General features: G+C 46.9%; 1 protein-coding gene across 3 annotated transcripts in view; it reads left to right on the plus strand.

Annotated features, from left to right (window-relative positions):
- The window catches only part of vit (vitrin), a 48774-nt gene extending 38095 nt beyond the window's left edge, over positions 1-10679 (plus strand). For all 3 annotated transcript variants that reach the window (XM_067984103.1, XM_067984105.1, XM_067984106.1), the window contains exons 18-22: positions 1218-1365; positions 1530-1633; positions 3697-3923; positions 6677-7190; positions 8561-10679. In XM_067984103.1, the coding sequence (XP_067840204.1) occupies positions 1218-1365; positions 1530-1633; positions 3697-3923; positions 6677-7190; positions 8561-8739 (1172 nt within the window). In that variant the 3' untranslated portion in view covers positions 8740-10679. The remainder of the gene's footprint in view (positions 1-1217; positions 1366-1529; positions 1634-3696; positions 3924-6676; positions 7191-8560) is intronic.
- Positions 10680-14443: the final 3764 nt, after the last annotated feature.

The following is a 14443-nucleotide window of genomic DNA, read 5'->3' on the forward strand; positions in this document are numbered from 1 at the left end:
CCTTGTATAGAGTCATTATCACTTGCAGAGGGATAGAACACACATCCCAGCCTGTACATCCCAAGATTCAGTTAGCTTTCCATAGGATCATAGGAACAGGAGGAGGCCATTTAGCCCCTCGAGCCTGTTCCGCCATTCAATCAGATCATGGTTGATCTGTATCTGAATTGAATTTACCAATCTTTGTTCCATATCCCTTGATACCCTCACCCGACAAAACCCTGTCAATCTCAGTCTTGAAAGCTCCAATTGTCCCCCAGCATCCACAGCCTTTTGGGGGGAGAAAATTCCAGGTTTCCACTCCCCTTTGTGTGAAAAAGTGCTTCCTGATTTCGCTCCTGGAAGGCTTGGCTCTAATTTGAAGATTATGTCCCCTAGTTCTTCATTCCCCCACCAGAGGAAATAGTTGTGTCTACCCTATTGACATTTTAAACACCTCGATTAGATCACCCCTCAACCTTCTATACTCAATGGAATGCAAGCCAAGTTTGTCCTCATAATTTAACCCTCTAAGCCCCGGTATCATCCTGGTGAATCTGCGCTGCACCCCCTCCAAGGCCAATATATCCTTACCTGAGGTGCAGTGCCCAAAACTGAGTGCAGTCTCCAGATGGGGTCTGACCAAGACTGTGTACAACTGAAGCATCACTTTCTTCCATTTGTATTTCAGCCCCCTTGAGTTAAAGGCCAACATTCCATTAGCCTTTTTGATTGCTTTTTGTACCTGTGTACTAGCTTTTAATGATATGCGTACATGGACACCTAAATCTCTCTGCTCCTCCACAGTTCCTAGTTTTTCACCATTTTGAAAATATTCTGATTTGTCTTTCTTGGATCCAAAGTGGATGACCTCACACTTGCCCACATTGAATTCCATTTGCCACAGTTTTGCCCACTTAGTCTGACTGTCCCTTTGTAACTTCCTGCTTCCATCCGCACAACTTACTGTCCCTCCTAACTTAGTGTCAGAAGATATACAACTTCCTTTGGTCCTCAGAATTATTCACTATACCTCATAATTTAGTATCGCCTTCAAACTTGGACACCACTCCCTCTAGCCCGATATCCAAATCATGTACACAATTGTCTGACAGATGCTGGGAGGGAGTGGTAAATTCAGCACCCATATCTCTGTGAAGGGAGTGAAAGTTTTCCTGTGTAGTTTTTAGCCTGCTGCTGAGTCCTGGAGTAAGAAATGAATCTTCTCACCATTGCAGATTGCAAGGTTGATCTTGCGTTCCTGGTGGATGGAAGTTGGAGCATAGGAAGGCGAAGATTTGGAATTCAGAAGAAGTTCCTGGTGAATATCGCTCAAGCTCTTGATATTGGAATAGATGGCCCGCTGATCGGCATCATTCAGTTTGGGTGAGTAGAGTCAACAGCTCCCATCTATGTAGGAAGAACGTAAGTAAAAATGAGGACGAAAAGAGCTTTGGGACATCCTGAGGTGGTGAAAGGTGCTATATAAATGCAAGCTCTTTCCTTTATTTGCTAGATGATAGAGGACACTGATTTTTTTATTGTTCTAGGAATAACGCTACCACAGAGTTCAAACTACAGACTTACCAAAACTCCGAAAATCTTAAAAATGCCATTGAAAAGATTCCACAGAAAGGTGGCCTCTCTAATGTGGGTAAGTGCCTCCTCCTTCCAGGCATCCGTTCACACCATCAATCCTACACCATCCAACTGTTGGAAAAAGGTCACACTAGTGAGTTTGAGAGAGATCTGCCAGTCCAAAGAAAAGCTTTACCAGTGTTCAGAAACAATCTGTTTATGCCGCTCTGCTATTTAAGTATCTGACACATGACTATGTATATTTAAAAGCTGACGACTGGCATGCTGTCATTAGCTCTCAAGGATACCTTCGCCTTAATTTTAAAAAAAAGTCTTGTTTATTTTGTGGCACATGGAAAACAACCTCATACTCCCTCCCCCCGACTCTCCCCACCAGAGATAAAACCTTCCCCCCACCATTGGCGGCCGTGCCTTCAGCTGCCTTGACCCCACGCTCCGGAATTCCCTCCCTGAACTCCCAGTCTCTCCTCCTTTACGACGCTCCTTAAAACCTACCTCTTTGCCCGAGCTTTTGGTCACCTGTCCTAATATCTCCTTTGGTGGCTCACAGGGGACGTCTGCAACGTTTGCAAGACACCAACGTTATCAAAATTATTGGTGCATTATTCACAGGGTTGCCAGCTCTGTTTCTAAGTAATCCAGGAGGTTTAATCACATGGCCAACCGCCCCCCCCCCTCCATGCTCCTGCCATTGGTCACTGAACACATTCATTCTCAGGGCACCTCGACTTTCCACGGCCAATGTTAAAGCAAACGGACTCTTCATTACCCGATTCGATGATTCTTGACTGTCAGTTAAAGGCTTCTTTTTCCCATCTCCTATATTTTTATAACTAATAATAAAGTGTTCAAAGAAATTTATTTTTAAAACATTTCTTTCGTGCCCCTATAATTTGTCTCTCGAGTTTTTGCTGGCGGCAGTATCCTGGAGATTAATCTTTAATTCCTGGAAACTCCATGACATTCCTGGAGGGTTGGCAACCCTAGTTACTCAGCAGGGCCAACTTGATCATTACTTATCCTTCTAAGTCAGAAGGTTGTGGGTTCAAGTCCCACTCCAGAGACTTGATATAATTCAGGCTGGCACTCCCAGTGCAGTACATGGGAGTTCTCCCCAGTGTCCTGGCCAATATTTATCCCTCAACCAATATCACTAAAACAGATTATTTGGTCATTATCACATTGCTGTTTGTGGGATCTTGCTGTGCACAAATTGGCTGCTGCGTTTCCTACATTACAGCAGTGACCACTCTTCCAAAGTACTTCAATGGCTGTAAAATTGGGACGTCCTGAGATCGTGAAATTCTCCGAAGTCCTATTCGGTAGGCAGTCATGTTATTAATCAATTTCACCATTCAGGTAGGTATCAGATTCCCAGTCTTCTGATGGGCTGGTTGCTTTTGACACCTGCCTTGCATACAAATAGCTCAGCTGTCTTCAAACAGATAGCCTGATACTGACATGAGACTACAAGCTAACTAACACGAGGGAGTTCCTGATGCAAGGCACTGTGAGGCACCAGCTGGCATCCTCTCCCTCAAACCCATAGCCATCTCGAAAAAGTATTTGGAAGTGGGAATTTCCTCTGAGCCGTTCCCGTTCCATCGCCGTAACTTCGGCGCAAGTGCGGCGGAAACCCTGTTTACGAAGTGGGACCATCGCCAAGGAAATTCCATCATTTCTCCCACACAAAGACCAAATAATTCCATAGAATTTTACAGCACTGAAACAGGCCATTCGGCCCATCTGGTCCATGCTGGTGTTTATGTTCCACACAAACCTCCTCCCACTCTACTTCATCTCACCCTAACATATCAATTCTTCCTAGAAGGCACCTAACCGAGTTCCATTTTAAATGCACCATACGTTAGTCTACGAAAAGTTTCATAATTAAAAAAAAAGAGATTTTATGGTTATGGCGACACAGAGCTGGGATTCCATCACATGAACGACAGTTCCACATCAATGTTAATTGGTTAAACCAGAGTTCGAGAATATGTCCCAGTGCAATAATAATTTACATCACGGGGTGGGGGCAATGGAGAATACCACTGCAAACGGCATTGTGGAAAGCAAGTGTCCAAACAATTAGAAACTGTAGACTCTCTCTCCCCGCAGGGAGAGCACTCAGTCATGCCATCGGGAACTTCTTCTCTAACGAACAGGGGAACAGGGGAGAAGCCCCCAATGTGGTGGTGGTTCTGGTCGATGGTTGGCCCACGGACAAGGTGGAAGAAGCCGCTCGCCTCGCCAGAGAGTCCGGCATCAACATATTCTTTATCACCGTGGAGGGCGCGGAGGAAGATGAAAAGCAGAATGTGGTCGAAAGAAACTTTGTGGACAAGGTAAAGTGATGAATTCTGTAACTGAGCAATCACAGAATATCCAAAGTGGGTCGGAATGGACTCCAATTTAGGGATGCATACCTCAGTGTTCTACATTTATTACTCTTCAAGTTCTTGTAAAAAAACTGGTAAATAAATGGGGTCAGCTGAAAGCTGTTGGGCTCATATATCAAAGCCACCTCAGTGACATTACTTGTACCAGGCCCACACGCTAACTGTGGCCAGCTCTGTGCTGTTGCTGCTCTCGACACGTAAAATGTTCCAGCAGAAACAGGCCATAGAAACATAGAAACATAGAAAATAGGAGCAAGAGTAGGACAATCGGCCCATCAAATCTGCGTCGGTGTGTTTCTCCTCAATGAGCCACCGAGTCGGATCCCACTCTCCAGGCTCCCTCCGCCCAACCTTTTAATATTCCTCTTTTTCAAGCAACTACATGATTCCCCTTTATGGACTTTGCTTCAATTGTTTACAGCAGAGAATTGCACTTTCTAACCACCCTCTGCGTAAAGATTTTTTTTTCTATCCTTCCCTTGAATTCTTTTTTGTGATCATAAATTTGGGCCCTCTCATTACTGTCTCACTGACCAGTGGAAACAATCCATCACTATTTACCTTATTCTAACCCCTTGTAACCTTCAAGGCCTCTATCGGGTCACCCCTTTAAACCCTTTCAGCTCCTGTGAAAAAGATCCTAACTTGTCAAATCTTTTCAATAAGTATAACCCTTCATCCCTGGTACCATCCCAGTGAATCTACCCTGCACTTTCTCCATTGCTTTTATATCCTTCCTACAAAGGGGTACCAAACCTGCACACAATGGTTTGAATCAGCTTAGAGTCACGGGTCTCCAATCTTCCCACCCTTCAGGGAGCAAGCGCTTGGCTGAGCTCAGAATCTCAAACAAACACACCAGCGCAGGTGACGCTGATAGATGGGCAGAAACTTACTGAAGTACAATGAAATAAAACGTCTCACCAAAAGAAACTTGGTTGAGCATTAATCTTCACGGTGCCCTGTATACACCCTAAGCCGACTCAAACCACTGTGTGCAGGTTTGGTACCCCATCGTATATGATGATTAAAACCAGGCCCAGTTTATGCAGCCATTCCTGGATGGCATTAATCTGGTCAATTTTTATATAACCAATTAATTGCACACAGTGACAACTGAACTCTCAGTCTTGTCAATCAACCACCAGAGAGCAGTGAATAATTAAAGCAGGAACTCGCATTTATATCGCCCCCTTCATGACCTCAGGACGTCCCGAAAGTGCTCCACAGCCAGTGAAGTACTTTTGAAGTGTAGCCACTATTGTAACAGAGGCATCATAATATCTGTGGATATCAGACAGTCAACAAAAAAACCTCATCTGTACTCTCTTTGGTAATAATGCTGGATTGTGACCTAAACAAAATGGCTGAATGAGAAAGAGCTCCAGTTTGTGCAATACTTTATATCACTGTTCAATCCAGTGCCCTGTGGTATACTGATGCCCTGTGGTATACTGATGCCCTGTGGTATACTGATGCCCTGTGCCAGGGAGCTACAGATGGAGGCCAATTGCTGCTCTTGGACATTTCTATATAAAACAGTTGCTCATTTACAAAACACATTGTCTCTTCCTTCTTTGCTTGTCTCCCACTCCCTCCTTCTTTCTATCTGTATATCTTTAACTCTTTCTGTCCCTCTCCCGCTACCATTATCTCTCTAACTCTGTTTGTCTCACTCTTTCTTTGTCTCTCTCTATTACTATAAGCTTCTCCTTCCCTGTCCTCATGTCCGGTACTCGTTTCTCACACCCTTGCTCTCAGTTTTCTCACTCACTCTTTTTCTCTCTCTAAGTTTCTCCTTCCCTGTCTCTGTATGTAAGGATCTGTTCCGGGGCCTCAGCTGTTCACAATGTTTATCAATGACTTGGATGAAGGAATAGAGGAGAGCTGTATATCCACGTTTGCAGATGACCCTAAGTAAGTGGTGCAGATGAGAGCAGGAAGTTACAAAGGGACATGGACAGAGTAAGTGAGTGGGCTAAACAATGGCAGATGGAGTTCAATGTGGGGAAATGTGAGGCCATCCACTTTCGATCTGAGAAAGACAAATCAGAATATTTTTTAAATGGCAAGAGATTAGGAACTGTGGAGGAGCAAAGGGATGTGGGAGTCCAGGTATACAAATCACTGAAAGCTAGTGCACTGGTAAAAAAATTAATCAAAATCACCATTGGAATGTTGGCCTTTATCTCAAAGGGGCTGGAATACAAAGGGGAGGAAATTATGCTTCAGTTGTAGAGCCTTGGACAGACTGCTGCCTGGAGTAACAACAGTCACTTACAATTGCAGCACAGAAGGAGGCCAGTTGCCCCATCGTGCCTATACGGGGGGGGCTTGTCCGGGATTGAACCCTGGAGTGGGACGTGAACCCATGACCTACTGATTCAAGAGTCAAGAGCGCTACCAGCTGATCCACGGCTGAAGGAAAATCAGGCAGGTTCAGTAAGGGTGTGGGATCCTCCCGGGCTGACTATTTCTCTCTGTGCTCCGCCCAGACCAAAATCTAACCCCCCTGCGGCATTTTAATTCAATAAATTTCAATGCAGTGGATGAGAGTGGTGTTCCGCAGGGGCTGCTCATCGCTGTGTCGATGGGAGCAGGAAATTACAAAGGGACAAAGACAATACTGAGTGGGTGGGCAAAGCAGTGGCAGATGCAGTTCAACGCATTTCTAAATTCCCCTTCTCCTTTCCCTCCAGTCCGTGTGCAGGACCAACGGTTACTATTCCATCGATGTGCCCAGCTGGTTCAAACTGCACCAGGCCGTGGGCCCCCTGGTGAAACGGGTGTGCGACACCGAACGGCTGGCGTGCAGCAAGACCTGCCTCAACTCCGCCGACATCGCCTTCGTGGTGGACGGCTCGAGCAGTGTGGGCACCGGGAACTTCCGCACCGTCCTGCAGTTTGTGGCCAACATCACCCAGGAGTTTGAGATCTCCGACACGGCCACGCGGGTGGGGGTCGTGCAGTATACCTACGAGCAGAGGCTGGAGTTTGGCTTCAGCGAGCACAGCACGAGGGAGGCTGTGACAAATGCCATCAAGAACATCAGGTACTGGAGTGGCGGGACCAGCACTGGTGAGGCCATCAGCTACGCGTCAAAGCACCTCTTCAGCAAGTCCAAACCCAACAAAAGGAAACTCATGATCGTCATCACAGACGGACGGTCTTACGATGATGTCCAGGTTCCCGCGCTTGCTGCTCAGAGAAACGGTAAGGTCACTGGAGACAGAGCGCGCGGGGAAACCGCACGGGTCGCTGGGGACAGAGCGCGCGGGGAAACCGCACGGGTCGCTGGGGACAGAGCGCGCGGGGAAACCGCACGGGTCGCTGGGGACAGAGCGCGCGGGGAAACCGCACGGGTCGCTGGGGACAGAGCGCGCGGGGAAACCGCACGGGTCGCTGGGGACAGAGCGCGCGGGGAAACCGCACGGGTCGCTGGGGACAGAGCGCGCGGGGAAACCGCACGGGTCGCTGGGGACAGAGCGCGCGGGGAAACCGCACGGGTCGCTGGGGACAGAGCGCGCGGGGAAACCGCACGGGTCGCTGGGGACAGAACGCGCGGGGAAACCGCACGGGTCACTGGGGACAGAGCGCGCGGGGAAACCGCACGGGTCACTGGAGACAGAGCGCGCGGGGAAACCGCACGGGTCACTGGGGACAGAGCGCGCGGGGAAACCGCACGGGTCACTGGGGACAGAGCGCGCGGGGAAACCGCACGGGTCACTGGAGACAGAGCGTACGATTATAAGTGTTTCCATTTCAAGTATTTATCCAATTCCTTTTTGAAAGTTGCTATTGAATCTGCTTCCACCAAAATAATTCTCCTCATCTCCCCCCTGGTTCTTTTGCCAATTACCTTAAATCTGTGCCCTCTGGTTACCGACTCTTCTGCCACTAGAAACAGTTTCTCCTTATTTACTCTATCAAAACCCTTCATATTTTGAACACCTCTATCAAATCTCCCCTTAACCTTGTCCGTTCTAAGGAGAACAACCCCAGCTTCTCCAATCTCTCTACATAACTGAAGTCCTTCATTCATGGTACCATGCTAGTAAATCTCTGAGTGATGGGCCAAGCCAATAGCGTGTTCTGGGCAAGTCAGCCCCTTTGCACTCTACTTAATCCTTCCCAAGATCTGGTGAAGCTGAACAGGCTGGGGCTCTTTTCTCTGGAAAAGAGAAGGCTGAGGGGTGACCTAATAGATGTCTTTAAAATTATGAAAGGGTTCGATAGGGTAGACGTTTCTACTTGTGGGAGATCAAAACTAAGGGTCATAAATATAAGATAGTCACTAATAAATCCAACAGGGAATTCAGGAGAAACTTCTTTAGCCAGAGAGTGGTGAGGATGTGGAACTCGCTACCACAAGGAGTAATTGAGGCAAATAGCAGAAATACATTTAAGGATAAGCATGTGCGGGAGAAAGGAATAGAAGGATATGTTGATATGTTTAGATGAAGTAGGGAGAGAGGAGGCTCGTGTGGAGCATAAACACCGGCGTGGACCAGTTGGGCCGAATGGCCTGTTTCTGTGCTGTAAATTGTATGTAAAGGATTCTTTTACCTGTCTTCCGTTCGCAGGTGTGATCGCATATGCTGTTGGGATTGCCTGGGCAGCAGTAGATGAGCTGGAGTACATCGCGACAGACCCTGACAAGGACCACTCCTTCTTCGTCGACGAGTTCGACAGCCTGTATAATTTTGTGTCCCGGATCGTGCACAACATCTGTCAAGAATTTAATTCACAGCCGCGCAACTGAGCAAGCCCCTATCAGATTGCGAGACTATAGTCACCGTACTGCCGCTCAATATATACTTACTGTTTATAAGGCAAGCTTCAAAGCTATCCAGCAAAGGGGGCAAACTTTGTTCCGTGTTTTCAGGTTTTCTTGTAGAAACCAACTTTTAGAGGCATGTAGATGTGAAACAGGTGGTAATCTTATGAAGTGCAGAGATGTTTGTGCAGGAGACGCCCTTAGGTCCGCCTGCCCTACCGTTTCATACTACCCATCAGGTTCCTTACCTGGGTCCCCAAAATTCCCGGTGCAATCGTGGTGGAGTGGAACTGCTGGCTGCCCGAGGTCCCAGTCTCGGATCCCCGGGGACAGGTAACATGCACGGCCCAAGTGGCCAGTCAGTGCCCGCAAGTGGCACCTGGGCCCCATCCGGCCTCGGTGGGCGGAGCAGCTCACGTTCTCCCCACCTGAGGCCCATCGATTGGGGGAAGAGTAATTTTTTAAAAATGACCAAAAGGAGCCATTCCGCCTCCAGACAAAATCAATCTCCTCCTTGGTCTAGGTGATGCTTTCTGAAGGCCTCAAAATGGACTGTTCTGCTGAGACTTGTTGGGGGGTAAAGAGTAGAATCCCTGGACTAACCTAGGAACACACTCCCCCAGCCCCCCCACCAACCCCGAGTGGCCCCTTTCACGTGGGGGATGGAGTAAGTGTGCAGAGGAACCACCTACTAGCCTCCCCCCACACTGGGAAATGACTGAAATGGATAAAGAACAGGGTGGAATCCCAGTGAAACCACATCCTTCCAAAAAATTCCAGCCGTAGGCAGCTGATCTGCCCTTAGGCTGGGCTGGAATTTTGGGGCCTGAGATTTTGGAACTAATATCTCCGTGTGCTCTTTCTCGGCAGAAATTCATCCAGTCCCTTTTCTGAGCCACAATTCCATCCTCCCCTTCCTAAAAAAACAAAAGCGGGCACGATGTACTTTGGAGAAGATCAAGACATGGATTGATCAGCGAGTTTAGCCATTAACTAGCAGAAGCACACGAACCAGCGAGGTCCCTTCCTCAATCCTCAGTCTGTGCTGGGTTAGCTGGCTTTGGCTAGGCTGGCAGTACGGGCGCTGCAATTGGCCTCGTTTACAGGGATAGAAAGAGCAAGCTGGAATTTATACAGCTCCTCATCACACCTGAAGACGTCCCAAAGTGCTTTACAACCCATGACTAGGGGCATGGTTCTCGCTTTGGGAGGCTCAGCGATTTGAAATGCAAGAATTAGGCCCAATTGAGGGCAGGTACAAGAGGGTGACCGGTGCCCATGAAACTGTACTCCAGTGGGAAGTCAAGACTTTCAGCAGAGAAAATTGATATAGTATTGGACTAGCAACCAAAAGGTCGGGAGCTCAAATCCCGCAAATTGTGAAACTGAATTCAGTAAAAAAATCTGGTCATTTGTTGGGGGGAAGATTGACTATGAAAGCTGCCAAGTTGTTGTAAAAACCCGAGCAGTTCACTGATGTTGTCCAGGGAAAGGAACCTGCCACCCCTACCCGATCTGACCTACATATGACTCCAGTCCCACAACACATGGTCAACTCTTCAATGCCCTCGAAGGCACCAAGGGATGGGCCCTACCAGTGTCGCCCGCATCCCAAGAACAAAATCACAGCATGTTATGTCATAAGTATTGTTCACATTGGGTCAATATTTAAGACATGTCCGGTTTAGTGAGAGTTCTCTTGCTTAAATATTATTTAAAGCTGCAGTATAAGTACCACTTTGTATGATATATGTACAGTTATTTTATTTACTAAACCCAAGCGTTGAATATATGCAAAGTAACTATCAAAGCCCAGTGCTGCAGATAAGGTTCTGTAATGACCTTCCCGCTGTCACTGGACTCTGGGCCTCAGTGTGATTGGTATATGATTCCACACCAAACAAATAAAAGTTACAGACTTTCAACTTTTGTGACATATGCATTTGATGATCAAAGTAGGCGGGCAGCTACCTCGCACATGGACATCTTTAAATAGGACCCTTCCTCCACTATTGGTGTGTGTGGCTTTATTATAAAAGTATGGGGGGGTGGAGGGTAAATTGGTTTCCACCGAACTCCCACTGATAACATCAGCGGAACGGGAGAAGTCTCGAGGAAATTGACCTCCATAGTCTTTTCTTGTATATTTAAAACTGAATGACCAATTCTTAATTGGCTGTATATAGTGACACCACAAATCCTGGCCAGAATGGAGATGATTGGGTAATTCTCCCATCAATCGTGCCTCCAGGCGACTATGGGATTGATTTTAGGCACATAATTTGTATTATGTAACTCTGCCTCTCAATGGATTTTGCTGGAGAAATAATCTTGCCTTTATCGGGAGTTTCTGTCATGTTCTGTTTGCTGTAGTTTGTAGGGACTGTTTAAACAGACTCGTTTTGCTGAGCAAATCGATACTCACATCGTTCTTAATTATCCGAGGTCCATTCTGGGTGACCACATGAGGGGAGAGGGAGGAAAAGGGGAGAGGAGACAGGAGTCAGCACGATACAGCGATACGTGGCTTGAGAGATGGGGGATGTTGCAAGGAGAGAAAGGTGCTGGGGAAAGCTGTTCAGATGGGATGTGCTTGCATGAATCAATCTGCTACCAATGTCCTTCTTGAGAGGATACAAAGGGTGGGGTGGGTGTGAACTGGTGAGGGGAGGTTACATTTAGCACGCTGAAGATGAGGGGCTATAGATGCTGGATTGAAAGACATTGCAGACTTTATGGAGAGAGGGGACAGCAGTGTGAATGCGGACACTGACACAAGGTGAAGTGTGGGGAAATAATGGCCGGAATTTCCTCGGAGCTGATCCTGTTCCGCTACCGAAACCCCCGCAAGCGGAGTTTCCGGTAAAGTTACGGCGATGAAGTAGAAGCAGCTGTGAGGAGATTCCCAGCCAAGGACAGAATGGAAAAAAAACACTATTCGGGAATCCAGATTGTGGCTGCAAAACAGGTCTCCGCCCACCCGGAATTACAGAGCTCCCCACCCCCCACAAATACCACTTGTCTGTCCTGATGGAGAATCACATCCTCCTCCTCTACAGGTAATCCCCTCCGGCTGTGGCTTGTGGAAGGAGGCGGGTGAGGACTCCGATGATTTAAACTCTGTCGACAAGGAACAACATTGAAGGATCTTGGGGTTTACACTAGCGAGGGGAAAATGTCGGAGTCAGAGACTCGGCTAAATAATAAGGCAGTTTCACCCACCCAGTCTACAGTGATGGGGCAGAGGCTGTGTGTTAAAGAGGACGTGCTGGTAACTGAGATAGAGAAATCTGGATCAAAAGCAAAGTGTAAACAATGGAGAATCGAAGGTAAGCAACGTTAGGGGAATAGTAAAGATACCAGGTCAAGGAGAGAGATTGGACCTGAAACTTTATATCAAGTAAGGGGAGTATGTGAGGGGCAATTGTTTTGGGTGAATTTTTAACAGGGATAAAGTAAAAGCTTCAGAATGGGAGGAAAAGGAGTTTCTATACATGTCAGTGGACTGCTGCAAGTTTCACACACGCAGAGAGAGGTAATACTAGACCCTGATAGGGAAAAGGGGGGATGGCTGGTAGAGGTTACAGGTAAACATCACCTCAGCAACAGCCATCGAAACCTGGTGAGTTCAAGGCTTACCGTAGAGAAAGGGAGAAGTACAAGTCTTTGTGGATGGCAATCCGTTTCCAGTGGTGTGCCACAGGACTGTGTTGGGTCCCTTGCTGTTTGTGGTATATAGAATCATAGAAGTTTACAACATGGAAACAGGCCCTTCGGCCCAACATGTCCATGTCGCCCAGTTTATACCACTAAGCTAGTCCCAATTGCCTGTACTTGGCCCAATATATTAATGATTTGGACTTGAATGTAGGGGCATGATTGGCAAATTTGCAGATGACACAAAAATTGGCCGTGTAGTTGATAGTGAAGAGGATAGCTGTAGACTCCAAGAAGATATCAATGGGTTGGTGGAGTGGGTGGAAAAGTGGCAAATGGAGTTCAACCCGGAGAAATGTGAGGTGAAGCTCTTAGGGAGGGCAAACAGTAAAAGGGAATACGCAGTAAACGGGAATATATTGAGAGGGGTAGAGGAAGTGAGAGACCTTGGAGTGCATGTGCACAGGTCCCTGAAGGTGGCAGTACAGGTAGTTAAGGTTGTGAAGAAGGCATACGGAATGCTCTCCATTATTAGCCGAGGTATAGAATACAAAAGCAGGGATGTAATGATGAAACTGTATAAAATGCTGGTAAAGCCACAGCTGGAGTATTGTGCGCAGTTCTGGTCACCACATTACAGGAAGGACGTAATTGCTCTAGAGAGTGCAGAGAAGATTTACAAGAATATTGCCAGGGCTTGAAAATTGCAACTACGAGGAGAGATTGGATAGGCTGGGGTTGTTTTCCTTGGAGCAGAGGAGGCTGAGGGGTGACTTGATTGAGGTGTACAAAATTATGAGGGGCCTAGATAGAGTAAACAGGAAGTACCTGTTTCCCCTGGCGGTGAGTTCAAGAACTAGAGGACATAGATTTAAGCTGATTGGTGGAAGAATTAGAGGGAACATGAGGAAAAACTTTTTAGCCAGAGGGTGGTGGGTGTATCGAATTCGCTGCCCGAATTGGTGGTAGAGGCAGGGACCCTCAACTCTTTTTAAAAGTACCTGGACCTACACCTAAAGTGCTGCAAGCTGCAGGGCTACGGACCGGGTGCTGTAAAGGTGGGCACCTGGTTGTTCTTCAAGCTGGCGCGGTCACGATGGGCCGAATGGCCCCCCTTCTGTCCTGTATCTTTTCTATGGTTCTAACAGACTCAACTTCAGCAGGGCAGATTTTGAGGAGAACCTAGAGCTAAAATGAAGCACGAGTGGGGAGGATAAATGGAATACTTTTGAGTATATGAGAGAATACAAAGTACATATCCCACTGTAGAAGAAGTGTAGCAGGAAGAGGAAACCAATTGTGGGCAACAAGTGAAGTAATACAGGGGAAATATTAAGAACTTTCCTCAATCAAAATCAGTAAATAAAGGGAAGAATAAAAAGTTTGCATTTATATAGCACCTTGTACATCCTCGAGACATGCCAAAGCGCTTCACAGCCAATGAATTACTTTTGAAATGTGGTCACTTTTATATAGGCAAACGCAAGAGCCAATTTGCACACAGCAAGGTCCCACAAACAGCAGTGAGATTAATAACCAGAAAATCTGTTTTTTGGTGCTGTTGACTAAGGGAGGAATTTTGGCCAAGACACTAGAACACCCCTGCTCTTCCAATAGAGTCACAGGATATTTTACATCCACTTGAACTGGCAGACTTGGTTTAATATTCCCATTCAAAAGACAGCGCCTCTCACACTGCAGTGCTCCCTCAGTATTGCAACTGAAGTGTCAGGCTAGATTATGGGCTCATGTCCTAGAGTGGAGGTTGAACCCACAACCTTCTGACTCAGAGTGCTATCGAGTCAAAAATACAAGTGTAAGGTTAAGTACATTAAGAAACTGGACATGAAAGTTCAAATAGAAAATAAGATCAAATCCAATAGGGAATATAAAACACTATGTGAAAGTCTTAGAAATATATTTGTAACAGGGTATCAAGGGAATACTGGGACCAACTGCTGATCCCAAGAGAGACTTGGTAGAGGGACTTAAGAATGGTACAAGGGTTTATGGAGGGAGAATTTCTTTGAGG

The sequence above is a fragment of the Heptranchias perlo genome, chromosome 5 (genome assembly GCF_035084215.1).
Source record: "Heptranchias perlo isolate sHepPer1 chromosome 5, sHepPer1.hap1, whole genome shotgun sequence".
NCBI classification, from domain to species: domain Eukaryota; kingdom Metazoa; phylum Chordata; class Chondrichthyes; order Hexanchiformes; family Hexanchidae; genus Heptranchias; species Heptranchias perlo.